Here is a 26,011-nt window from a genome sequence, read left to right as displayed (position 1 = left end):
AAGGGGGAATTGTGGGAAAGGAATTTGCAGGTAGCTCCGCGCTGTTTCACACGTCCCTGAATGAGAGATAATGAGGAAACCAGCGGTAGAAACAAAAACTTGAGCAAGGTTGAGATAAAGGCAGTTGGCTACAGTGTTAAAGATGATCTCTGGGGCAGTGGCCAGTTGCTGGCTGGCTTGAGGCACGTGTCTGAGGGTCTCTAACCAATTGTATGAGAGATTTGGGCACGTGGAGAGTGCGTGGGGCTACGGGGAAAGTATATGTAGTAGTGAAAAAGGGCAAGAAAGGCCTCCTGTTGAAGAGCCATCAGGAGTCCGTGTCTTGCATCCCTTCACCTAGCTTAGCACGTGTACAGAAGTCCAGCGCCTAACTCAGAAATAATTCTTTAAAGTCAAGCAACAGGGCTTTGGTTGAAACAACATGGGAACTCCTTCTGTTCTGTATTCTGGGGGAATACACTTCCCCCTGCAGTGTATTCCCCAGAACGTTTAGTACCTGTCGGCTGAATGCAAACGCACAACAGAGGGTACCCCAACACAGACGGGCAGCAGGTTCTTGTGCGTCGCCTTTGAGCCCGAGCCTGAGCACCGAGCTGCTTTATGAAGCCCAGGTATGGCATTGCAACTGCAGACTTCTGAGTTCACTTGCTGATTCTCTCCCTCTCTAGGTCCAAAAATGTCCACGTTGGATTTCTCCCTTAATTCCCCATTCCGAAAGAATGGGTTGGCCTAGTAGAGAGTCCTTCAATAGTTTTGTTGGCCAAAGAGCTGTAGCCTGAAAGTCAGAAGTCTCCGTCAGCCTACAGGAAGAGAGAACACGTCAGGGGCAAATTACCTGACGTTTGGATATTTCTCTTAATTATCAAGACCAACCAGCCACACGCAAAACAGCCAACATGCATAAATGAAAGAAAGCCAAGCACGGTGTGCCAGAGCTGGTCCAACAGTTGTTCTGGTTAGCTCTAAGAGAGAATTTGAAGTTAGCTAAGGAGTGGAGAATAAGAATGAAAAAGCGATGCTCTCTCTGAGGGCTCTTTCCGCCCAAGATCTTGTCTCTAAGGACCCCAAGTTCTTTCTGGACGTGGTTCTGCAGCAGCAACAGGTTCTGCCCCGGGGGTCTCTGGCTGGTCTTTTGGGGTAAGGAAAGTGGGGGTGCCAGCTTGGCTGTCTCGGTTTCCGTATGCCCATAGATGGAGCCAGTAACCTGGCAACTGTGGACTGATTGTGTGCTCATAATGCAGCCAGGCAGGATAAAAGGCAGCGCCTCTTCCTGCGGTCATCACTTCTTGGAAGTGCAGCTGTGACGAACGAGGTAGGATACGGCTTGTCTCCAATGTTTCCAACAGCTTGTCTCCAACAGTTCCATCCTGTGAACTGGTGATCAAGCTTCACGTTCGTTAGTCAGATGAGACCAGTGAATACGAGAACGTTTAAATTTGCCTTCCTTTTAACAGGCACGAGATGAGTGCAGCGATGTCACAGGATGAACGGTCCACTGAGAAGACCCTAGCGGTAAGATTAGCTCCTTCAATCTGCACAAGTTCATGCACTTCTTTGGACATAGGTGGTCTAGTGCAAAGCTTGATACTGTTCATATGATAAATGGGCGAACAAAGGGGGCAAAAGAAACAAAAAGTGAAATGCTGCGGATACTTGAGGCTCTGCTTACCTGCAGCAGAAACTGCAAGCTCTTCATGTGATGGTGTCCGAAGCGTGCAGCTAGCTCCCACGCGCGCTTTCAGGGAGTCTTTAGTGGAGACAAGATCCTCTGGTACCATGGGCAGTGAATATTGGTCCCCAGATCGAGGGAGAAGCAGCTTCTGTTCCTCTCTCTCGCATCCCCCTGCCTCTCGTCCCAGCATGGTCATAAACTAAGGGCTCGGCTGCTCTCTGTTCTGTCCTTTCCTCTGGGTCCTGGGGGCTGGACTGCAGTGCTTGGGAAAAGGCATCAGCTTGAATGAGTTACAGCCCCATGGGCAACGTGTCGGTCCTTCTCCCACAGTGGACGTACTTCACTGAAACACAATAACTTCACGAGTGGCCAGCCAAAGTTAGGAATCACAGTCAGCAAAGATGGTATGAAAGGCTAAAGGCCACTGAAGCCCAACTCCAAATCTCTCTGGTTGTTCTTATTCCCCCAGTTTTCTCCCTGCATTTTCATAAAGGCTAAGAAGGCTCTATGAAGCCCAGGAAGCAATACAATCTACTGACAGTTTCAGATGCGCAGTCGCCATCAAGTATTTGACTTAAGAAGGAATTCCCATCAGCATTTTGTAGGGATTTCAGTGACTGTGAGCAGGTGGAGAAAGTGGCTTAAAGTCAGGTTGAGGCCTCAATTCAAATTCATTCCTGAGAAGCGCAGATGGCACAGTGCAATTTCTTCCATGAGTAGCCTTGGATTGCAGAACCCTAGCGCTTCTCCCGTGCCTCTTCCTCCCCTGTGAAATACTGCAGACCACTCAAATCCTTAGGTATTTGTCTCAAAACAAAGTAAGCAAACAAACAAAAGTCCAGTCAGTCCAACACTGCAGGCTGAAGCTCAGTCTGAAATACAAGCTATGGCACGATGTACCTGTTTCATTGGCAGGGCACGATGGAGTCATCTGACGTGACCCCGCAGAAGGGCTCTTTCCAGCTCCTTGTGAAGGAACGGGAGTCCGCCAGGGCCACAAGACCCATCTTGGTGCGCCAGCGCCCACCAGTGCCACGGTCACGGTCACGGGCACGGAAGAGACGCATCCGTGTCAAATCTGTGGAAATACTCCGGGCACGGGGTCGTATCATGGAAACCATCGAGGAGGAGCCCCTGGGCGCCCCTGGCGAGATTGAAAACTTCCCAACTTCTGACAAGGAGCTTGAGAGCCACTTCGAGAACCTGGGTGGCAGGAAGGTGAGTGCAAGAAGGTTCTGCACTTGAGAACGATTCCCCCCCCATCACTGTGGCCTTGTGATTCTAGCACCTCTGTCAACGTGAGGAAAACATGTGCAACTGTGCCAAATCTCCTTGTTTTGCAAGGAGACCACGGCAAATGGAAAGTGCGAGATACTGCTAAGCACGATGGTGCGATGAGCTATCAGCTAAGCAGCACATGAATGCACCATTCACAACCTGCAGTGCCACAGAAATTGACCATAGAGCATCCTGGAGAACACTGCTGCCAGAACAGCACCCCCTTCCAATCTGCTGCTGCCTCATGTCATTTCTGCCCCCGAGAACCCTATCAGTCTCCTACCAGTAGCTTCTAACTCCCATCCCCTTGACGTCTTCTAACAGGGAGCAGAAAGTGAGAGGAGCTCACTGTCACCAGCTCGGACTAGCGAGCCTGAGAGCAATCCAGGCATAGTGGAGTCCGGTGCTAAAAGGAGGAGGGCAGTCTTTGAGACGCTCTCAGAAAATGGACAACACAGCGATGCCAAAGGTTAGTCTGACCACTTGGATCTGCTTTCTCGCTTTAGTTGAGTGCACTCGATCTCTGTTGTGACGAGGGGCAACCACATTCTTGTCATCAGGGCAGCCCCCAGGCTGCCCAGGAAAAGAACGTGGTGTTCTTATTGATGCCAAACAAACTTTTCGGCTTTCTCCATTTTATCTGTGTGTTATGGAGGAGTGCCCGAAGCCCATTAAACACTTTTTGAGCAGAACACAACAGAACGGTGTCCTATGTTTAGAGAAGAAAACTTATGATGAAGACGACCCAAATCTAAAACTAGGATATCAAAACTATGGGCAGCATTCGTCCATTATGGAAAAGCAGGAACTTCCTATTCTCTGTTGGTGAAGATAGTTTGGATTTGGAGCCGTGCTGCTTTCGTACCAACTCTTTAGCTTTTAAGCGTGGCTTTCAGGTTTCCACAAGTCGAATGCTCTGTGCTTGATGTGTTCTAAAGTAAAAGTTGCTAAACAGCTGCTAAAATGTTGGCGTTCCTGTTCGTTTTGCCTACTGCTTTTCTTTCAAGATTTGAAACACGTGCACCCACCTCCCTCTCCCCAGCTATGATGTCTGTTTGTAGTTTCAGGGGGTGGTCGAAAACTTCTCAGAGGACTTCGAGAAGCGCGCCCTCCGAAGCCTGGCAGCACGCTGCAGCTCTTTGAGGAGAATGTCTCCTTAAAGGATAAAGAGGCTCTTTATCAAGCTGCAGCGGCCAAAGCAGAGAAGAGGAACTGCTTTCCTAATCATGTAAGATCCCAATGTCTCATTATCTTCTTAATTCTACGTTTGCTTTGCACAGGGTCAGACCCTAACTGTCTTTATTTCCACAAGCAAGCTATCAGATGGCTCACGGGGTGGATCAAAATTTAAATCCGAAATTAGGAAACTTAGATAGCAAACATAGTCATCCTTCAGTCTGTGTCTACCAAATGAGATTTTTCATGCTACATGCCTCCGGTCTTTTGGACAATCCCTTTTCATTCATGGAATTGCTCTTCTTTGTCGTCCACCTTTGCCTGGACTTCACTGATGAGGGCCCTAGGCGTGAGAGAGAGCAGCAACGCGGTTATCCTATTTGCTCATGTTCACCAAAAACAGCAGCTTCTTTAACACAACAAATATTCGTTATTGACAAATAATAAAATCCTATTCAGATGCACAGTGAGCTTAGAGCTCTTGCTGCTCAAACTGAAGGATTTGAAATCGCTGCGTTATAAAACAGCGTCTGGTTAAGATAAGGTACGGGAAGAGTCCAGGTGTTTTCAAACCACACAGTTCCTGCCCACTGGCTTCTTGATTTCCTCATCGCTTTGGCGTATTCGGAGCAGATTCCTGCAGTTCCTTGGGCAGAGAAGGTTCAAATTCCCTCCTCCTGACACTGCAAAGAATGCTGCAGTTAGCTCTCTGTCCCCAAAAGGAAGAACTGTAGGAAGCCTGGCCCAAGTGAACTGTGTGGAGAACATAGGAACTGCTTCATTTACACTCGAGAACGCCTTGCCCTTTCTTGTTGACATGGACAGTACGTTCTTGCTACCAATGGAAACCAGCTGACCTTATTTAATCCCTCTAGATTTCCGAGGAGATCAAGGCCTGCACTGCGCCTGGCGGCCTGGCCGCAGTCAGGAGGCCCTTTGAGAACAGGCAGACCGCCTCCTCGAGGATGACCGATGCTCGTTCCCAGCACGAGCAGAAAACTGCAGAGGTAACAATGCAATTTGTAATACTAACCGATGAGGTCTTCCATGCTAAAGAGCTTGAGGGAAAAATCCCATGATTTGCTTGGAAAGGTCTGTGCTTTTAGTTCGAGGTATCTTCCCGTGTAAGTTAGAAATGCGTAAGATTAGACATCGGTTCATCTCATACAGTCCGAATTTGGATTTTCACTATGCAGTTGCAATTTTAAATGTAACCCGTGAAAGTGGTGGCAATAAACGAAGCTTAGCAATCAGGGGCACATAAAGAAGTATTTAGTACAGTCTGTAATTCAGCAAGTATTTCTACTGTGTGACAAACACAACTAAAGAAGAAGTCAATAAACACTTCTGCTTTTCCTTTCCTTCTCTGCTGAAGGCAATCTCTTCTTTCCTTGTTTTCATTCTCTAAATGTGTGTATTTTCTGTCACCAGTTTCTCAGATACACAGAATCTGTCCACTGGAGAAGCGATAAAAAGTGCCAAAAAGTTGAAGGCGGTATGAACCAGCCGTTTATAGCGGCACAGAAGATGGAAGCGCTAAGACAGCCAAAATCTACAATGCCTTCAGTGGCTTCCAGAATGGAAGTAATCAACACAATCCTCAAGAATCAACAGCTTCCTATAAGAAGTCCACGTCATCTTGGAGCTGGTGCACCAAATCCGGAGTGCGAAAGAAATGAATCCTCTGTGATCCAGGTGTTCCCTAATCTTAAGGAGCCACAGAGGAGGGAGCCATTGCGCCAGCCGAAAAGGAAAATCAATTTTGCAGCTTCCAGACTGAAGACCATCAATGAAATCCACAAGAGGCAAAGTAATATTCTAAGATGTCCAGACCAGCAAGAAGCTGCTTTAGTGGCTTACGATATGCAGTGGTGTGAAACCCCAGAATGCGATGGAAAGAACAAAGATGAAGCCCTCGCAGGCGACGTGTTGTGCAGCAATGCACAACACATTTCCAATAAAAACCTGTAATGACTTAAAAGTAACAGACTTGTCTGAATTTTTGCTGCCTGTCTCTCCTCCCTCCTTCAAGACTTCCCTCGTGCAAGATGCTATCAGGACAAGGCGTGAAGTTGGATGTATAAAACAGATTAAGAAGATTTTTGTCAACATTGGTACCCCAGTAAGTGCCGTGAGTAACGTGCAAGCTAGAGAAAGCGAGCCCCAAATCCCATTTTGATTCGGAAAGGCAGCTGGAGCAGAATTATGTAAAACTCTGTCTCAGACAGTAACAGAGTTTTGACAAGTGCATTTTGTGACGTGACCCTGCTGAGTGTGAGCCAGCACGGAGGCAGGAGCCGGGCAGGTGAGCTACTGTGTTGCGTGAAACACCATATTGACAGCGGTGCTCGTGTATAGGCGGTAGGGCTTCACGTGAAAGAACTTTCCTACTCAGCAGAAGGCAGTACTTGATATTTTCAGTTAAACAGAGTGAAGGATGGTCCCAATGACAAGGATCACGAGCTGCCGGGCTGTTTTCCGTGTCTGCCGTTACAAAGATAAGGATGTTTGTCTTCTTCCAGTTCCTCCTGGTTTTCTTGTGCTCCCCTTACTCTGTCTTGGACAACAAAGCCCCTGCTTTCTTTCTGGGAGGGCAGTGTGGGGGCGGCGGAAGGGGCAGTGCTGTAGCAGGAGTTCCTCACTGCTTCGTGCAAGGCTCTCACACGTTGTGAGGAACTCAACTGGCACCTCTTCTTTAGTAGCTTCTAGCAATCATGCTGTAGGACCATCCACACGTACGACAGTTTTTACTGTGATAATGGGAGCAAAAACCAACTCCCCTTACAACTCTGGATAGCTTCCAAAATACAACCCCTCCCCCCCACACATACTCCGTCCCTCTCAAGAGTAACTTCAAATGTTTAAGTTAAACCTCAAGAATAACTCATGCCCCGGAATTAAGCACCTCATTTTAGTAGAAATGGATCTCCTTTTGAAGGAACTGTTTTGTGTACTCGGGTACCAGTTCTTCTGCCTCCATTGCTTCATTTGGTGTCCCAGCCCTAAGAGTCTAGATGACAAATGTGGATTCCTCAGGAGCGTTTGTTAAGACCAAAGCTTTGGGATACGTGGAAGCAGGCTCTGACATTTTTAAATGCAGGTCTCCAGCCTGGGTTGAAGTCATGAAGGCACCAGATTGTTTTAATGGGGATCACCATGATGGTGGACCCTCTGAAGTGATATAAAAAGCAGGGAAGCTTTTTCCAACTTGTGCATCGTGGGCATGCTTAGTGAAGCTGGCTCTCAGCAGCGTTTTCTTATGTGTAGGTATGAGGACGAGAGATGGAAAGTGGGATGGAATGGTTGGGAGTTCCTCAAGGAATGCGTTTTAATGAAACAAAAAATGACATTTAAATACGGGGTTTGTTTCACTACAGATTTTTGGCAGTAGACGGGGCGCTTACTGGAATGAAATTCTGTGGAGTTGGGAAGGCTTTGGGAGATGGTGCCCAGGTGCAGTATATTGGTGCTGCCTCCTGAAGATCAGCTCTGACTTGACTCAGGCACTTTGTTGTTTCCATGCAACTGCTCAGCATGAGAAAGAAAAAACAAACAAACAAACAAACAAACAAGGAAAGCAATATATGTACCTCCGTACCCACTTCCTTTCACTGCAGTCTGTCACAGAATCACAGAATGTGTCACAGGTTGGAAGGGACCTCCAGAGATCATCTGGTCCAGCCCCCCTGTTCAAGCAGGGTCACCCCAAGCACATTACAAGGGATCACATCCAGACGACTTTTGAGCATCTCCAAAGAAGAGACTCCACAAGCTCTCTGAGCAGCCTGTTGCAGTGCTCTGTCATCTGAACTGTAAGAAGTTCTTCCTCATAAGAGGACGAAACCTCCTCCTCGTGGCTCTGTTTCGCTTGCTCAGAAATCATTCTGAAACCCACCAGCTGAATCGAGAACAATTACTAATGTAATGTGTCTAACTGTGGGTGACCCGTTTGGTGATAATCTGGAGCTGAGTAATGATACAGCAGTGCACTAAAAGTGAGGAGGGAGGTGGCTCGGGGGCATGGTGTGGCCAACAGCTAGAAAGGAGGAAGTTGGAGCTGATGGGAGGAGGGTCCCGGATCTGGTGGAGCCAATAAAACGACCCGTCTACGACATGTCTGGTGGGGAAGCCGACGGCTAACAAAGACTGGACTGTCTGCTAGCGAAGTGCAAGCGCCCCTAGAGCCACAGGAATGAGGTACCCTGGGATGTGTAAGAGCAACAGCATGTGTAAGGTTCAATTGCTTGGGAAAGAAACAAATCACGAAACAAATGGTCAAGGCCACACTTGCTACTTATTGCAATGCATCTCTTTGGTGTAATTACACAAAACTAGAATAGCATCGTTCCTTGCGCCAGGAGCTGCTCTGCTTGGCTGTGGGATCGACTGTGGAACAGACGCCCATTGGTGCACCCCAAGCATTTTCCTCGGAGGGGTCTCCGCTCTCAGCTGCTCACCAGGACCTCCTGAAGCTGTGGACAAATGATATTAAGTGATATTTTCTTGTGGTATGAATGAGAAGTGCAAGAGGCCTCTCTGCGTGACGGTGTGATAGTGCTGTGCAAGTGAGATGCAGCATCTCTGCGAAGCAACATCCCTAGTGCTTAGTGGTTTGTTGAGTGATGTAGATTCTAGTAGGCACGCTGCTTTACATAACTCTGCATGTGATTTTCACCCTGTTGCTTCTTGTACCGTGCGTCTTGCAATATCTGCGGTGATTGTTAGGCAATCTATCAAAAGCGTTTGGTTGATCGAAAATAAAAAAGGGGGAATTGTGGGAAAGGAATTTGCAGGTAGCTCCGCGCTGTTTCACACGTCCCTGAATGAGAGATAATGAGGAAACCAGCGGTAGAAACAAAAACTTGAGCAAGGTTGAGATAAAGGCAGTTGGCTACAGTGTTAAAGATGATCTCTGGGGCAGTGGCCAGTTGCTGGCTGGCTTGAGGCACGTGTCTGAGGGTCTCTAACCAATTGTATGAGAGATTTGGGCACGTGGAGAGTGCGTGGGGCTACGGGGAAAGTATATGTAGTAGTGAAAAAGGGCAAGAAAGGCCTCCTGTTGAAGAGCCATCAGGAGTCCGTGTCTTGCATCCCTTCACCTAGCTTAGCACGTGTACAGAAGTCCAGCGCCTAACTCAGAAATAATTCTTTAAAGTCAAGCAACAGGGCTTTGGTTGAAACAACATGGGAACTCCTTCTGTTCTGTATTCTGGGGGAATACACTTCCCCCTGCAGTGTATTCCCCAGAACGTTTAGTACCTGTCGGCTGAATGCAAACGCACAACAGAGGGTACCCCAACACAGACGGGCAGCAGGTTCTTGTGCGTCGCCTTTGAGCCCGAGCCTGAGCACCGAGCTGCTTTATGAAGCCCAGGTATGGCATTGCAACTGCAGACTTCTGAGTTCACTTGCTGATTCTCTCCCTCTCTAGGTCCAAAAATGTCCACGTTGGATTTCTCCCTTAATTCCCCATTCCGAAAGAATGGGTTGGCCTAGTAGAGAGTCCTTCAATAGTTTTGTTGGCCAAAGAGCTGTAGCCTGAAAGTCAGAAGTCTCCGTCAGCCTACAGGAAGAGAGAACACGTCAGGGGCAAATTACCTGACGTTTGGATATTTCTCTTAATTATCAAGACCAACCAGCCACACGCAAAACAGCCAACATGCATAAATGAAAGAAAGCCAAGCACGGTGTGCCAGAGCTGGTCCAACAGTTGTTCTGGTTAGCTCTAAGAGAGAATTTGAAGTTAGCTAAGGAGTGGAGAATAAGAATGAAAAAGCGATGCTCTCTCTGAGGGCTCTTTCCGCCCAAGATCTTGTCTCTAAGGACCCCAAGTTCTTTCTGGACGTGGTTCTGCAGCAGCAACAGGTTCTGCCCCGGGGGTCTCTGGCTGGTCTTTTGGGGTAAGGAAAGTGGGGGTGCCAGCTTGGCTGTCTCGGTTTCCGTATGCCCATAGATGGAGCCAGTAACCTGGCAACTGTGGACTGATTGTGTGCTCATAATGCAGCCAGGCAGGATAAAAGGCAGCGCCTCTTCCTGCGGTCATCACTTCTTGGAAGTGCAGCTGTGACGAACGAGGTAGGATACGGCTTGTCTCCAATGTTTCCAACAGCTTGTCTCCAACAGTTCCATCCTGTGAACTGGTGATCAAGCTTCACGTTCGTTAGTCAGATGAGACCAGTGAATACGAGAACGTTTAAATTTGCCTTCCTTTTAACAGGCACGAGATGAGTGCAGCGATGTCACAGGATGAACGGTCCACTGAGAAGACCCTAGCGGTAAGATTAGCTCCTTCAATCTGCACAAGTTCATGCACTTCTTTGGACATAGGTGGTCTAGTGCAAAGCTTGATACTGTTCATATGATAAATGGGCGAACAAAGGGGGCAAAAGAAACAAAAAGTGAAATGCTGCGGATACTTGAGGCTCTGCTTACCTGCAGCAGAAACTGCAAGCTCTTCATGTGATGGTGTCCGAAGCGTGCAGCTAGCTCCCACGCGCGCTTTCAGGGAGTCTTTAGTGGAGACAAGATCCTCTGGTACCATGGGCAGTGAATATTGGTCCCCAGATCGAGGGAGAAGCAGCTTCTGTTCCTCTCTCTCGCATCCCCCTGCCTCTCGTCCCAGCATGGTCATAAACTAAGGGCTCGGCTGCTCTCTGTTCTGTCCTTTCCTCTGGGTCCTGGGGGCTGGACTGCAGTGCTTGGGAAAAGGCATCAGCTTGAATGAGTTACAGCCCCATGGGCAACGTGTCGGTCCTTCTCCCACAGTGGACGTACTTCACTGAAACACAATAACTTCACGAGTGGCCAGCCAAAGTTAGGAATCACAGTCAGCAAAGATGGTATGAAAGGCTAAAGGCCACTGAAGCCCAACTCCAAATCTCTCTGGTTGTTCTTATTCCCCCAGTTTTCTCCCTGCATTTTCATAAAGGCTAAGAAGGCTCTATGAAGCCCAGGAAGCAATACAATCTACTGACAGTTTCAGATGCGCAGTCGCCATCAAGTATTTGACTTAAGAAGGAATTCCCATCAGCATTTTGTAGGGACTTCAGTGACTGTGAGCAGGTGGAGAAAGTGGCTTAAAGTCAGGTTGAGGCCTCAATTCAAATTCATTCCTGAGAAGCGCAGATGGCACAGTGCAATTTCTTCCATGAGTAGCCTTGGATTGCAGAACCCTAGCGCTTCTCCCGTGCCTCTTCCTCCCCTGTGAAATACTGCAGACCACTCAAATCCTTAGGTATTTGTCTCAAAACAAAGTAAGCAAACAAACAAAAGTCCAGTCAGTCCAACACTGCAGGCTGAAGCTCAGTCTGAAATACAAGCTATGGCACGATGTACCTGTTTCATTGGCAGGGCACGATGGAGTCATCTGACGTGACCCCGCAGAAGGGCTCTTTCCAGCTCCTTGTGAAGGAACGGGAGTCCGCCAGGGCCACAAGACCCATCTTGGTGCGCCAGCGCCCACCAGTGCCACGGTCACGGTCACGGGCACGGAAGAGACGCATCCGTGTCAAATCTGTGGAAATACTCCGGGCACGGGGTCGTATCATGGAAACCATCGAGGAGGAGCCCCTGGGCGCCCCTGGCGAGATTGAAAACTTCCCAACTTCTGACAAGGAGCTTGAGAGCCACTTCGAGAACCTGGGTGGCAGGAAGGTGAGTGCAAGAAGGTTCTGCACTTGAGAACGATTCCCCCCCCATCACTGTGGCCTTGTGATTCTAGCACCTCTGTCAACGTGAGGAAAACATGTGCAACTGTGCCAAATCTCCTTGTTTTGCAAGGAGACCACGGCAAATGGAAAGTGCGAGATACTGCTAAGCACGATGGTGCGATGAGCTATCAGCTAAGCAGCACATGAATGCACCATTCACAACCTGCAGTGCCACAGAAATTGACCATAGAGCATCCTGGAGAACACTGCTGCCAGAACAGCACCCCCTTCCAATCTGCTGCTGCCTCATGTCATTTCTGCCCCCGAGAACCCTATCAGTCTCCTACCAGTAGCTTCTAACTCCCATCCCCTTGACGTCTTCTAACAGGGAGCAGAAAGTGAGAGGAGCTCACTGTCACCAGCTCGGACTAGCGAGCCTGAGAGCAATCCAGGCATAGTGGAGTCCGGTGCTAAAAGGAGGAGGGCAGTCTTTGAGACGCTCTCAGAAAATGGACAACACAGCGATGCCAAAGGTTAGTCTGACCACTTGGATCTGCTTTCTCGCTTTAGTTGAGTGCACTCGATCTCTGTTGTGACGAGGGGCAACCACATTCTTGTCATCAGGGCAGCCCCCAGGCTGCCCAGGAAAAGAACGTGGTGTTCTTATTGATGCCAAACAAACTTTTCGGCTTTCTCCATTTTATCTGTGTGTTATGGAGGAGTGCCCGAAGCCCATTAAACACTTTTTGAGCAGAACACAACAGAACGGTGTCCTATGTTTAGAGAAGAAAACTTATGATGAAGACGACCCAAATCTAAAACTAGGATATCAAAACTATGGGCAGCATTCGTCCATTATGGAAAAGCAGGAACTTCCTATTCTCTGTTGGTGAAGATAGTTTGGATTTGGAGCCGTGCTGCTTTCGTACCAACTCTTTAGCTTTTAAGCGTGGCTTTCAGGTTTCCACAAGTCGAATGCTCTGTGCTTGATGTGTTCTAAAGTAAAAGTTGCTAAACAGCTGCTAAAATGTTGGCGTTCCTGTTCGTTTTGCCTACTGCTTTTCTTTCAAGATTTGAAACACGTGCACCCACCTCCCTCTCCCCAGCTATGATGTCTGTTTGTAGTTTCAGGGGGTGGTCGAAAACTTCTCAGAGGACTTCGAGAAGCGCGCCCTCCGAAGCCTGGCAGCACGCTGCAGCTCTTTGAGGAGAATGTCTCCTTAAAGGATAAAGAGGCTCTTTATCAAGCTGCAGCGGCCAAAGCAGAGAAGAGGAACTGCTTTCCTAATCATGTAAGATCCCAATGTCTCATTATCTTCTTAATTCTACGTTTGCTTTGCACAGGGTCAGACCCTAACTGTCTTTATTTCCACAAGCAAGCTATCAGATGGCTCACGGGGTGGATCAAAATTTAAATCCGAAATTAGGAAACTTAGATAGCAAACATAGTCATCCTTCAGTCTGTGTCTACCAAATGAGATTTTTCATGCTACATGCCTCCGGTCTTTTGGACAATCCCTTTTCATTCATGGAATTGCTCTTCTTTGTCGTCCACCTTTGCCTGGACTTCACTGATGAGGGCCCTAGGCGTGAGAGAGAGCAGCAACGCGGTTATCCTATTTGCTCATGTTCACCAAAAACAGCAGCTTCTTTAACACAACAAATATTCGTTATTGACAAATAATAAAATCCTATTCAGATGCACAGTGAGCTTAGAGCTCTTGCTGCTCAAACTGAAGGATTTGAAATCGCTGCGTTATAAAACAGCGTCTGGTTAAGATAAGGTACGGGAAGAGTCCAGGTGTTTTCAAACCACACAGTTCCTGCCCACTGGCTTCTTGATTTCCTCATCGCTTTGGCGTATTCGGAGCAGATTCCTGCAGTTCCTTGGGCAGAGAAGGTTCAAATTCCCTCCTCCTGACACTGCAAAGAATGCTGCAGTTAGCTCTCTGTCCCCAAAAGGAAGAACTGTAGGAAGCCTGGCCCAAGTGAACTGTGTGGAGAACATAGGAACTGCTTCATTTACACTCGAGAACGCCTTGCCCTTTCTTGTTGACATGGACAGTACGTTCTTGCTACCAATGGAAACCAGCTGACCTTATTTAATCCCTCTAGATTTCCGAGGAGATCAAGGCCTGCACTGCGCCTGGCGGCCTGGCCGCAGTCAGGAGGCCCTTTGAGAACAGGCAGACCGCCTCCTCGAGGATGACCGATGCTCGTTCCCAGCACGAGCAGAAAACTGCAGAGGTAACAATGCAATTTGTAATACTAACCGATGAGGTCTTCCATGCTAAAGAGCTTGAGGGAAAAATCCCATGATTTGCTTGGAAAGGTCTGTGCTTTTAGTTCGAGGTATCTTCCCGTGTAAGTTAGAAATGCGTAAGATTAGACATCGGTTCATCTCATACAGTCCGAATTTGGATTTTCACTATGCAGTTGCAATTTTAAATGTAACCCGTGAAAGTGGTGGCAATAAACGAAGCTTAGCAATCAGGGGCACATAAAGAAGTATTTAGTACAGTCTGTAATTCAGCAAGTATTTCTACTGTGTGACAAACACAACTAAAGAAGAAGTCAATAAACACTTCTGCTTTTCCTTTCCTTCTCTGCTGAAGGCAATCTCTTCTTTCCTTGTTTTCATTCTCTAAATGTGTGTATTTTCTGTCACCAGTTTCTCAGATACACAGAATCTGTCCACTGGAGAAGCGATAAAAAGTGCCAAAAAGTTGAAGGCGGTATGAACCAGCCGTTTATAGCGGCACAGAAGATGGAAGCGCTAAGACAGCCAAAATCTACAATGCCTTCAGTGGCTTCCAGAATGGAAGTAATCAACACAATCCTCAAGAATCAACAGCTTCCTATAAGAAGTCCACGTCATCTTGGAGCTGGTGCACCAAATCCGGAGTGCGAAAGAAATGAATCCTCTGTGATCCAGGTGTTCCCTAATCTTAAGGAGCCACAGAGGAGGGAGCCATTGCGCCAGCCGAAAAGGAAAATCAATTTTGCAGCTTCCAGACTGAAGACCATCAATGAAATCCACAAGAGGCAAAGTAATATTCTAAGATGTCCAGACCAGCAAGAAGCTGCTTTAGTGGCTTACGATATGCAGTGGTGTGAAACCCCAGAATGCGATGGAAAGAACAAAGATGAAGCCCTCGCAGGCGACGTGTTGTGCAGCAATGCACAACACATTTCCAATAAAAACCTGTAATGACTTAAAAGTAACAGACTTGTCTGAATTTTTGCTGCCTGTCTCTCCTCCCTCCTTCAAGACTTCCCTCGTGCAAGATGCTATCAGGACAAGGCGTGAAGTTGGATGTATAAAACAGATTAAGAAGATTTTTGTCAACATTGGTACCCCAGTAAGTGCCGTGAGTAACGTGCAAGCTAGAGAAAGCGAGCCCCAAATCCCATTTTGATTCGGAAAGGCAGCTGGAGCAGAATTATGTAAAACTCTGTCTCAGACAGTAACAGAGTTTTGACAAGTGCATTTTGTGACGTGACCCTGCTGAGTGTGAGCCAGCACGGAGGCAGGAGCCGGGCAGGTGAGCTACTGTGTTGCGTGAAACACCATATTGACAGCGGTGCTCGTGTATAGGCGGTAGGGCTTCACGTGAAAGAACTTTCCTACTCAGCAGAAGGCAGTACTTGATATTTTCAGTTAAACAGAGTGAAGGATGGTCCCAATGACAAGGATCACGAGCTGCCGGGCTGTTTTCCGTGTCTGCCGTTACAAAGATAAGGATGTTTGTCTTCTTCCAGTTCCTCCTGGTTTTCTTGTGCTCCCCTTACTCTGTCTTGGACAACAAAGCCCCTGCTTTCTTTCTGGGAGGGCAGTGTGGGGGCGGCGGAAGGGGCAGTGCTGTAGCAGGAGTTCCTCACTGCTTCGTGCAAGGCTCTCACACGTTGTGAGGAACTCAACTGGCACCTCTTCTTTAGTAGCTTCTAGCAATCATGCTGTAGGACCATCCACACGTACGACAGTTTTTACTGTGATAATGGGAGCAAAAACCAACTCCCCTTACAACTCTGGATAGCTTCCAAAATACAACCCCTCCCCCCCACACATACTCCGTCCCTCTCAAGAGTAACTTCAAATGTTTAAGTTAAACCTCAAGAATAACTCATGCCCCGGAATTAAGCACCTCATTTTAGTAGAAATGGATCTCCTTTTGAAGGAACTGTTTTGTGTACTCGGGTACCAGTTCTTCTGCCTCCATTGCTTCATTTGGTGTCCCAGCCCTAAGAGTCTAGATGACAAATGTGGATTCCTCAGGAGCGTTTGTTAAGACCAAAGCTTTGGGATACGTGGAAGCAGGCTCTGACATTTTTAAATGCAGGTCTCCAGCCTGGGTTGAAGTCATGAAGGCACCAGATTGTTTTAATGGGGATCACCATGATGGTGGACCCTCTGAAGTGATATAAAAAGCAGGGAAGCTTTTTCCAACTTGTGCATCGTGGGCATGCTTAGTGAAGCTGGCTCTCAGCAGCGTTTTCTTATGTGTAGGTATGAGGACGAGAGATGGAAAGTGGGATGGAATGGTTGGGAGTTCCTCAAGGAATGCGTTTTAATGAAACAAAAAATGACATTTAAATACGGGGTTTGTTTCACTACAGATTTTTGGCAGTAGACGGGGCGCTTACTGGAATGAAATTCTGTGGAGTTGGGAAGGCTTTGGGAGATGGTGCCCAGGTGCAGTATATTGGTGCTGCCTCCTGAAGATCAGCTCTGACTTGACTCAGGCACTTTGTTGTTTCCATGCAACTGCTCAGCATGAGAAAGAAAAAACAAACAAACAAACAAACAAACAAGGAAAGCAATATATGTACCTCCGTACCCACTTCCTTTCACTGCAGTCTGTCACAGAATCACAGAATGTGTCACAGGTTGGAAGGGACCTCCAGAGATCATCTGGTCCAGCCCCCCTGTTCAAGCAGGGTCACCCCAAGCACATTACAAGGGATCACATCCAGACGACTTTTGAGCATCTCCAAAGAAGAGACTCCACAAGCTCTCTGAGCAGCCTGTTGCAGTGCTCTGTCATCTGAACTGTAAGAAGTTCTTCCTCATAAGAGGACGAAACCTCCTCCTCGTGGCTCTGTTTCGCTTGCTCAGAAATCATTCTGAAACCCACCAGCTGAATCGAGAACAATTACTAATGTAATGTGTCTAACTGTGGGTGACCCGTTTGGTGATAATCTGGAGCTGAGTAATGATACAGCAGTGCACTAAAAGTGAGGAGGGAGGTGGCTCGGGGGCATGGTGTGGCCAACAGCTAGAAAGGAGGAAGTTGGAGCTGATGGGAGGAGGGTCCCGGATCTGGTGGAGCCAATAAAACGACCCGTCTACGACATGTCTGGTGGGGAAGCCGACGGCTAACAAAGACTGGACTGTCTGCTAGCGAAGTGCAAGCGCCCCTAGAGCCACAGGAATGAGGTACCCTGGGATGTGTAAGAGCAACAGCATGTGTAAGGTTCAATTGCTTGGGAAAGAAACAAATCACGAAACAAATGGTCAAGGCCACACTTGCTACTTATTGCAATGCATCTCTTTGGTGTAATTACACAAAACTAGAATAGCATCGTTCCTTGCGCCAGGAGCTGCTCTGCTTGGCTGTGGGATCGACTGTGGAACAGACGCCCATTGGTGCACCCCAAGCATTTTCCTCGGAGGGGTCTCCGCTCTCAGCTGCTCACCAGGACCTCCTGAAGCTGTGGACAAATGATATTAAGTGATATTTTCTTGTGGTATGAATGAGAAGTGCAAGAGGCCTCTCTGCGTGACGGTGTGATAGTGCTGTGCAAGTGAGATGCAGCATCTCTGCGAAGCAACATCCCTAGTGCTTAGTGGTTTGTTGAGTGATGTAGATTCTAGTAGGCACGCTGCTTTACATAACTCTGCATGTGATTTTCACCCTGTTGCTTCTTGTACCGTGCGTCTTGCAATATCTGCGGTGATTGTTAGGCAATCTATCAAAAGCGTTTGGTTGATCGAAAATAAAAAAGGGGGAATTGTGGGAAAGGAATTTGCAGGTAGCTCCGCGCTGTTTCACACGTCCCTGAATGAGAGATAATGAGGAAACCAGCGGTAGAAACAAAAACTTGAGCAAGGTTGAGATAAAGGCAGTTGGCTACAGTGTTAAAGATGATCTCTGGGGCAGTGGCCAGTTGCTGGCTGGCTTGAGGCACGTGTCTGAGGGTCTCTAACCAATTGTATGAGAGATTTGGGCACGTGGAGAGTGCGTGGGGCTACGGGGAAAGTATATGTAGTAGTGAAAAAGGGCAAGAAAGGCCTCCTGTTGAAGAGCCATCAGGAGTCCGTGTCTTGCATCCCTTCACCTAGCTTAGCACGTGTACAGAAGTCCAGCGCCTAACTCAGAAATAATTCTTTAAAGTCAAGCAACAGGGCTTTGGTTGAAACAACATGGGAACTCCTTCTGTTCTGTATTCTGGGGGAATACACTTCCCCCTGCAGTGTATTCCCCAGAACGTTTAGTACCTGTCGGCTGAATGCAAACGCACAACAGAGGGTACCCCAACACAGACGGGCAGCAGGTTCTTGTGCGTCGCCTTTGAGCCCGAGCCTGAGCACCGAGCTGCTTTATGAAGCCCAGGTATGGCATTGCAACTGCAGACTTCTGAGTTCACTTGCTGATTCTCTCCCTCTCTAGGTCCAAAAATGTCCACGTTGGATTTCTCCCTTAATTCCCCATTCCGAAAGAATGGGTTGGCCTAGTAGAGAGTCCTTCAATAGTTTTGTTGGCCAAAGAGCTGTAGCCTGAAAGTCAGAAGTCTCCGTCAGCCTACAGGAAGAGAGAACACGTCAGGGGCAAATTACCTGACGTTTGGATATTTCTCTTAATTATCAAGACCAACCAGCCACACGCAAAACAGCCAACATGCATAAATGAAAGAAAGCCAAGCACGGTGTGCCAGAGCTGGTCCAACAGTTGTTCTGGTTAGCTCTAAGAGAGAATTTGAAGTTAGCTAAGGAGTGGAGAATAAGAATGAAAAAGCGATGCTCTCTCTGAGGGCTCTTTCCGCCCAAGATCTTGTCTCTAAGGACCCCAAGTTCTTTCTGGACGTGGTTCTGCAGCAGCAACAGGTTCTGCCCCGGGGGTCTCTGGCTGGTCTTTTGGGGTAAGGAAAGTGGGGGTGCCAGCTTGGCTGTCTCGGTTTCCGTATGCCCATAGATGGAGCCAGTAACCTGGCAACTGTGGACTGATTGTGTGCTCATAATGCAGCCAGGCAGGATAAAAGGCAGCGCCTCTTCCTGCGGTCATCACTTCTTGGAAGTGCAGCTGTGACGAACGAGGTAGGATACGGCTTGTCTCCAATGTTTCCAACAGCTTGTCTCCAACAGTTCCATCCTGTGAACTGGTGATCAAGCTTCACGTTCGTTAGTCAGATGAGACCAGTGAATACGAGAACGTTTAAATTTGCCTTCCTTTTAACAGGCACGAGATGAGTGCAGCGATGTCACAGGATGAACGGTCCACTGAGAAGACCCTAGCGGTAAGATTAGCTCCTTCAATCTGCACAAGTTCATGCACTTCTTTGGACATAGGTGGTCTAGTGCAAAGCTTGATACTGTTCATATGATAAATGGGCGAACAAAGGGGGCAAAAGAAACAAAAAGTGAAATGCTGCGGATACTTGAGGCTCTGCTTACCTGCAGCAGAAACTGCAAGCTCTTCATGTGATGGTGTCCGAAGCGTGCAGCTAGCTCCCACGCGCGCTTTCAGGGAGTCTTTAGTGGAGACAAGATCCTCTGGTACCATGGGCAGTGAATATTGGTCCCCAGATCGAGGGAGAAGCAGCTTCTGTTCCTCTCTCTCGCATCCCCCTGCCTCTCGTCCCAGCATGGTCATAAACTAAGGGCTCGGCTGCTCTCTGTTCTGTCCTTTCCTCTGGGTCCTGGGGGCTGGACTGCAGTGCTTGGGAAAAGGCATCAGCTTGAATGAGTTACAGCCCCATGGGCAACGTGTCGGTCCTTCTCCCACAGTGGACGTACTTCACTGAAACACAATAACTTCACGAGTGGCCAGCCAAAGTTAGGAATCACAGTCAGCAAAGATGGTATGAAAGGCTAAAGGCCACTGAAGCCCAACTCCAAATCTCTCTGGTTGTTCTTATTCCCCCAGTTTTCTCCCTGCATTTTCATAAAGGCTAAGAAGGCTCTATGAAGCCCAGGAAGCAATACAATCTACTGACAGTTTCAGATGCGCAGTCGCCATCAAGTATTTGACTTAAGAAGGAATTCCCATCAGCATTTTGTAGGGACTTCAGTGACTGTGAGCAGGTGGAGAAAGTGGCTTAAAGTCAGGTTGAGGCCTCAATTCAAATTCATTCCTGAGAAGCGCAGATGGCACAGTGCAATTTCTTCCATGAGTAGCCTTGGATTGCAGAACCCTAGCGCTTCTCCCGTGCCTCTTCCTCCCCTGTGAAATACTGCAGACCACTCAAATCCTTAGGTATTTGTCTCAAAACAAAGTAAGCAAACAAACAAAAGTCCAGTCAGTCCAACACTGCAGGCTGAAGCTCAGTCTGAAATACAAGCTATGGCACGATGTACCTGTTTCATTGGCAGGGCACGATGGAGTCATCTGACGTGACCCCGCAGAAGGGCTCTTTCCAGCTCCTTGTGAAGGAACGGGAGTCCGCCAGGGCCACAAGACCCATCTTGGTGCGCCAGCGCCCACCAGTGCCACGGTCACGGTCACGGGCACGGAAGAGACGCATCCGTGTCAAATCTGTGGAAATACTCCGGGCACGGGGTCGTATCATGGAAACCATCGAGGAGGAGCCCCTGGGCGCCCCTGGCGAGATTGAAAACTTCCCAACTTCTGACAAGGAGCTTGAGAGCCACTTCGAGAACCTGGGTGGCAGGAAGGTGAGTGCAAGAAGGTTCTGCACTTGAGAACGATTCCCCCCCCATCACTGTGGCCTTGTGATTCTAGCACCTCTGTCAACGTGAGGAAAACATGTGCAACTGTGCCAAATCTCCTTGTTTTGCAAGGAGACCACGGCAAATGGAAAGTGCGAGATACTGCTAAGCACGATGGTGCGATGAGCTATCAGCTAAGCAGCACATGAATGCACCATTCACAACCTGCAGTGCCACAGAAATTGACCATAGAGCATCCTGGAGAACACTGCTGCCAGAACAGCACCCCCTTCCAATCTGCTGCTGCCTCATGTCATTTCTGCCCCCGAGAACCCTATCAGTCTCCTACCAGTAGCTTCTAACTCCCATCCCCTTGACGTCTTCTAACAGGGAGCAGAAAGTGAGAGGAGCTCACTGTCACCAGCTCGGACTAGCGAGCCTGAGAGCAATCCAGGCATAGTGGAGTCCGGTGCTAAAAGGAGGAGGGCAGTCTTTGAGACGCTCTCAGAAAATGGACAACACAGCGATGCCAAAGGTTAGTCTGACCACTTGGATCTGCTTTCTCGCTTTAGTTGAGTGCACTCGATCTCTGTTGTGACGAGGGGCAACCACATTCTTGTCATCAGGGCAGCCCCCAGGCTGCCCAGGAAAAGAACGTGGTGTTCTTATTGATGCCAAACAAACTTTTCGGCTTTCTCCATTTTATCTGTGTGTTATGGAGGAGTGCCCGAAGCCCATTAAACACTTTTTGAGCAGAACACAACAGAACGGTGTCCTATGTTTAGAGAAGAAAACTTATGATGAAGACGACCCAAATCTAAAACTAGGATATCAAAACTATGGGCAGCATTCGTCCATTATGGAAAAGCAGGAACTTCCTATTCTCTGTTGGTGAAGATAGTTTGGATTTGGAGCCGTGCTGCTTTCGTACCAACACTTTAGCTTTTAAGCGTGGCTTTCAGGTTTCCACAAGTCGAATGCTCTGTGCTTGATGTGTTCTAAAGTAAAAGTTGCTAAACAGCTGCTAAAATGTTGGCGTTCCTGTTCGTTTTGCCTACTGCTTTTCTTTCAAGATTTGAAACACGTGCACCCACCTCCCTCTCCCCAGCTATGATGTCTGTTTGTAGTTTCAGGGGGTGGTCGAAAACTTCTCAGAGGACTTCGAGAAGCGCGCCCTCCGAAGCCTGGCAGCACGCTGCAGCTCTTTGAGGAGAATGTCTCCTTAAAGGATAAAGAGGCTCTTTATCAAGCTGCAGCGGCCAAAGCAGAGAAGAGGAACTGCTTTCCTAATCATGTAAGATCCCAATGTCTCATTATCTTCTTAATTCTACGTTTGCTTTGCACAGGGTCAGACCCTAACTGTCTTTATTTCCACAAGCAAGCTATCAGATGGCTCACGGGGTGGATCAAAATTTAAATCCGAAATTAGGAAACTTAGATAGCAAACATAGTCATCCTTCAGTCTGTGTCTACCAAATGAGATTTTTCATGCTACATGCCTCCGGTCTTTTGGACAATCCCTTTTCATTCATGGAATTGCTCTTCTTTGTCGTCCACCTTTGCCTGGACTTCACTGATGAGGGCCCTAGGCGTGAGAGAGAGCAGCAACGCGGTTATCCTATTTGCTCATGTTCACCAAAAACAGCAGCTTCTTTAACACAACAAATATTCGTTATTGACAAATAATAAAATCCTATTCAGATGCACAGTGAGCTTAGAGCTCTTGCTGCTCAAACTGAAGGATTTGAAATCGCTGCGTTATAAAACAGCGTCTGGTTAAGATAAGGTACGGGAAGAGTCCAGGTGTTTTCAAACCACACAGTTCCTGCCCACTGGCTTCTTGATTTCCTCATCGCTTTGGCGTATTCGGAGCAGATTCCTGCAGTTCCTTGGGCAGAGAAGGTTCAAATTCCCTCCTCCTGACACTGCAAAGAATGCTGCAGTTAGCTCTCTGTCCCCAAAAGGAAGAACTGTAGGAAGCCTGGCCCAAGTGAACTGTGTGGAGAACATAGGAACTGCTTCATTTACACTCGAGAACGCCTTGCCCTTTCTTGTTGACATGGACAGTACGTTCTTGCTACCAATGGAAACCAGCTGACCTTATTTAATCCCTCTAGATTTCCGAGGAGATCAAGGCCTGCACTGCGCCTGGCGGCCTGGCCGCAGTCAGGAGGCCCTTTGAGAACAGGCAGACCGCCTCCTCGAGGATGACCGATGCTCGTTCCCAGCACGAGCAGAAAACTGCAGAGGTAACAATGCAATTTGTAATACTAACCGATGAGGTCTTCCATGCTAAAGAGCTTGAGGGAAAAATCCCATGATTTGCTTGGAAAGGTCTGTGCTTTTAGTTCGAGGTATCTTCCCGTGTAAGTTAGAAATGCGTAAGATTAGACATCGGTTCATCTCATACAGTCCGAATTTGGATTTTCACTATGCAGTTGCAATTTTAAATGTAACCCGTGAAAGTGGTGGCAATAAACGAAGCTTAGCAATCAGGGGCACATAAAGAAGTATTTAGTACAGTCTGTAATTCAGCAAGTATTTCTACTGTGTGACAAACACAACTAAAGAAGAAGTCAATAAACACTTCTGCTTTTCCTTTCCTTCTCTGCTGAAGGCAATCTCTTCTTTCCTTGTTTTCATTCTCTAAATGTGTGTATTTTCTGTCACCAGTTTCTCAGATACACAGAATCTGTCCACTGGAGAAGCGATAAAAAGTGCCAAAAAGTTGAAGGCGGTATGAACCAGCCGTTTATAGCGGCACAGAAGATGGAAGCGCTAAGACAGCCAAAATCTACAATGCCTTCAGTGGCTTCCAGAATGGAAGTAATCAACACAATCCTCAAGAATCAACAGCTTCCTATAAGAAGTCCACGTCATCTTGGAGCTGGTGCACCAAATCCGGAGTGCGAAAGAAATGAATCCTCTGTGATCCAGGTGTTCCCTAATCTTAAGGAGCCACAGAGGAGGGAGCCATTGCGCCAGCCGAAAAGGAAAATCAATTTTGCAGCTTCCAGACTGAAGACCATCAATGAAATCCACAAGAGGCAAAGTAATATTCTAAGATGTCCAGACCAGCAAGAAGCTGCTTTAGTGGCTTACGATATGCAGTGGTGTGAAACCCCAGAATGCGATGGAAAGAACAAAGATGAAGCCCTCGCAGGCGACGTGTTGTGCAGCAATGCACAACACATTTCCAATAAAAACCTGTAATGACTTAAAAGTAACAGACTTGTCTGAATTTTTGCTGCCTGTCTCTCCTCCCTCCTTCAAGACTTCCCTCGTGCAAGATGCTATCAGGACAAGGCGTGAAGTTGGATGTATAAAACAGATTAAGAAGATTTTTGTCAACATTGGTACCCCAGTAAGTGCCGTGAGTAACGTGCAAGCTAGAGAAAGCGAGCCCCAAATCCCATTTTGATTCGGAAAGGCAGCTGGAGCAGAATTATGTAAAACTCTGTCTCAGACAGTAACAGAGTTTTGACAAGTGCATTTTGTGACGTGACCCTGCTGAGTGTGAGCCAGCACGGAGGCAGGAGCCGGGCAGGTGAGCTACTGTGTTGCGTGAAACACCATATTGACAGCGGTGCTCGTGTATAGGCGGTAGGGCTTCACGTGAAAGAACTTTCCTACTCAGCAGAAGGCAGTACTTGATATTTTCAGTTAAACAGAGTGAAGGATGGTCCCAATGACAAGGATCACGAGCTGCCGGGCTGTTTTCCGTGTCTGCCGTTACAAAGATAAGGATGTTTGTCTTCTTCCAGTTCCTCCTGGTTTTCTTGTGCTCCCCTTACTCTGTCTTGGACAACAAAGCCCCTGCTTTCTTTCTGGGAGGGCAGTGTGGGGGCGGCGGAAGGGGCAGTGCTGTAGCAGGAGTTCCTCACTGCTTCGTGCAAGGCTCTCACACGTTGTGAGGAACTCAACTGGCACCTCTTCTTTAGTAGCTTCTAGCAATCATGCTGTAGGACCATCCACACGTACGACAGTTTTTACTGTGATAATGGGAGCAAAAACCAACTCCCCTTACAACTCTGGATAGCTTCCAAAATACAACCCCTCCCCCCCACACATACTCCGTCCCTCTCAAGAGTAACTTCAAATGTTTAAGTTAAACCTCAAGAATAACTCATGCCCCGGAATTAAGCACCTCATTTTAGTAGAAATGGATCTCCTTTTGAAGGAACTGTTTTGTGTACTCGGGTACCAGTTCTTCTGCCTCCATTGCTTCATTTGGTGTCCCAGCCCTAAGAGTCTAGATGACAAATGTGGATTCCTCAGGAGCGTTTGTTAAGACCAAAGCTTTGGGATACGTGGAAGCAGGCTCTGACATTTTTAAATGCAGGTCTCCAGCCTGGGTTGAAGTCATGAAGGCACCAGATTGTTTTAATGGGGATCACCATGATGGTGGACCCTCTGAAGTGATATAAAAAGCAGGGAAGCTTTTTCCAACTTGTGCATCGTGGGCATGCTTAGTGAAGCTGGCTCTCAGCAGCGTTTTCTTATGTGTAGGTATGAGGACGAGAGATGGAAAGTGGGATGGAATGGTTGGGAGTTCCTCAAGGAATGCGTTTTAATGAAACAAAAAATGACATTTAAATACGGGGTTTGTTTCACTACAGATTTTTGGCAGTAGACGGGGCGCTTACTGGAATGAAATTCTGTGGAGTTGGGAAGGCTTTGGGAGATGGTGCCCAGGTGCAGTATATTGGTGCTGCCTCCTGAAGATCAGCTCTGACTTGACTCAGGCACTTTGTTGTTTCCATGCAACTGCTCAGCATGAGAAAGAAAAAACAAACAAACAAACAAACAAACAAGGAAAGCAATATATGTACCTCCGTACCCACTTCCTTTCACTGCAGTCTGTCACAGAATCACAGAATGTGTCACAGGTTGGAAGGGACCTCCAGAGATCATCTGGTCCAGCCCCCCTGTTCAAGCAGGGTCACCCCAAGCACATTACAAGGGATCACATCCAGACGACTTTTGAGCATCTCCAAAGAAGAGACTCCACAAGCTCTCTGAGCAGCCTGTTGCAGTGCTCTGTCATCTGAACTGTAAGAAGTTCTTCCTCATAAGAGGACGAAACCTCCTCCTCGTGGCTCTGTTTCGCTTGCTCAGAAATCATTCTGAAACCCACCAGCTGAATCGAGAACAATTACTAATGTAATGTGTCTAACTGTGGGTGACCCGTTTGGTGATAATCTGGAGCTGAGTAATGATACAGCAGTGCACTAAAAGTGAGGAGGGAGGTGGCTCGGGGGCATGGTGTGGCCAACAGCTAGAAAGGAGGAAGTTGGAGCTGATGGGAGGAGGGTCCCGGATCTGGTGGAGCCAATAAAACGACCCGTC

At 47.8% G+C, this 26,011-nt stretch overlaps 3 protein-coding genes across 3 annotated transcripts; all 3 read left to right on the top strand.

Moving 5' to 3' along the window:
* The first annotated feature begins 1,365 nt into the window (after positions 1 to 1,365).
* On the top strand, positions 1,366 to 6,101 carry LOC311445473 (uncharacterized protein). Its single transcript, XM_084537642.1, has 6 exons — positions 1,366 to 1,512; positions 2,588 to 2,890; positions 3,275 to 3,419; positions 4,012 to 4,178; positions 5,002 to 5,133; positions 5,558 to 6,101. The coding sequence occupies exons 1-6, from the start codon at positions 1,462 to 1,464 to the stop codon at positions 6,095 to 6,097; spliced, it is 1,338 nt and encodes a 445-aa protein (XP_084393768.1). The 5' UTR covers positions 1,366 to 1,461; the 3' UTR covers positions 6,098 to 6,101.
* A 4,153-nt stretch (positions 6,102 to 10,254) lies between these two features.
* Positions 10,255 to 14,990, top strand: LOC311445872 (uncharacterized protein). Its single transcript, XM_084538407.1, has 6 exons — positions 10,255 to 10,401; positions 11,477 to 11,779; positions 12,164 to 12,308; positions 12,901 to 13,067; positions 13,891 to 14,022; positions 14,447 to 14,990. Exons 1-6 carry the CDS (start codon positions 10,351 to 10,353, stop codon positions 14,984 to 14,986), a joined length of 1,338 nt encoding a protein of 445 aa, XP_084394533.1. The 5' UTR covers positions 10,255 to 10,350; the 3' UTR covers positions 14,987 to 14,990.
* Positions 14,991 to 19,143: 4,153 nt separating this feature from the next.
* On the top strand, positions 19,144 to 23,879 carry LOC311445686 (uncharacterized protein). Its single transcript, XM_084538044.1, has 6 exons — positions 19,144 to 19,290; positions 20,366 to 20,668; positions 21,053 to 21,197; positions 21,790 to 21,956; positions 22,780 to 22,911; positions 23,336 to 23,879. Exons 1-6 carry the CDS (start codon positions 19,240 to 19,242, stop codon positions 23,873 to 23,875), a joined length of 1,338 nt encoding a protein of 445 aa, XP_084394170.1. The 5' UTR covers positions 19,144 to 19,239; the 3' UTR covers positions 23,876 to 23,879.
* Positions 23,880 to 26,011: the final 2,132 nt, after the last annotated feature.

This window comes from Aythya ferina (assembly GCF_964211825.1).
Source record: "Aythya ferina genome assembly, chromosome: 16".
Classification (NCBI taxonomy): domain Eukaryota; kingdom Metazoa; phylum Chordata; class Aves; order Anseriformes; family Anatidae; genus Aythya; species Aythya ferina.
This window is presented reverse-complemented; position numbering and strand designations above follow the sequence as displayed.

Bases quoted from the DNA above. Each gene is read 5' to 3' on its own strand.
- LOC311445686 (XM_084538044.1), top strand. From the start codon at position 19,240: ATGAGTGCAGCGATGTCACAGGATGAACGGTCCACTGAGAAGACCCTA. The intron at 19,291-20,365 runs GTAAGATTAGCT...TTTCATTGGCAG, and splicing joins CCACTGAGAAGACCCTAGCG to GGCACGATGGAGTCATCTGA. The intron at 21,957-22,779 runs GTAAGATCCCAA...TAATCCCTCTAG, and splicing joins GGAACTGCTTTCCTAATCAT to ATTTCCGAGGAGATCAAGGC.
- LOC311445872 (XM_084538407.1), top strand. From the start codon at position 10,351: ATGAGTGCAGCGATGTCACAGGATGAACGGTCCACTGAGAAGACCCTA. The intron at 11,780-12,163 runs GTGAGTGCAAGA...GTCTTCTAACAG, and splicing joins AGAACCTGGGTGGCAGGAAG to GGAGCAGAAAGTGAGAGGAG. The intron at 14,023-14,446 runs GTAACAATGCAA...TTCTGTCACCAG, and splicing joins ACGAGCAGAAAACTGCAGAG to TTTCTCAGATACACAGAATC.
- LOC311445473 (XM_084537642.1), top strand. From the start codon at position 1,462: ATGAGTGCAGCGATGTCACAGGATGAACGGTCCACTGAGAAGACCCTA. The intron at 1,513-2,587 runs GTAAGATTAGCT...TTTCATTGGCAG, and splicing joins CCACTGAGAAGACCCTAGCG to GGCACGATGGAGTCATCTGA. The intron at 4,179-5,001 runs GTAAGATCCCAA...TAATCCCTCTAG, and splicing joins GGAACTGCTTTCCTAATCAT to ATTTCCGAGGAGATCAAGGC.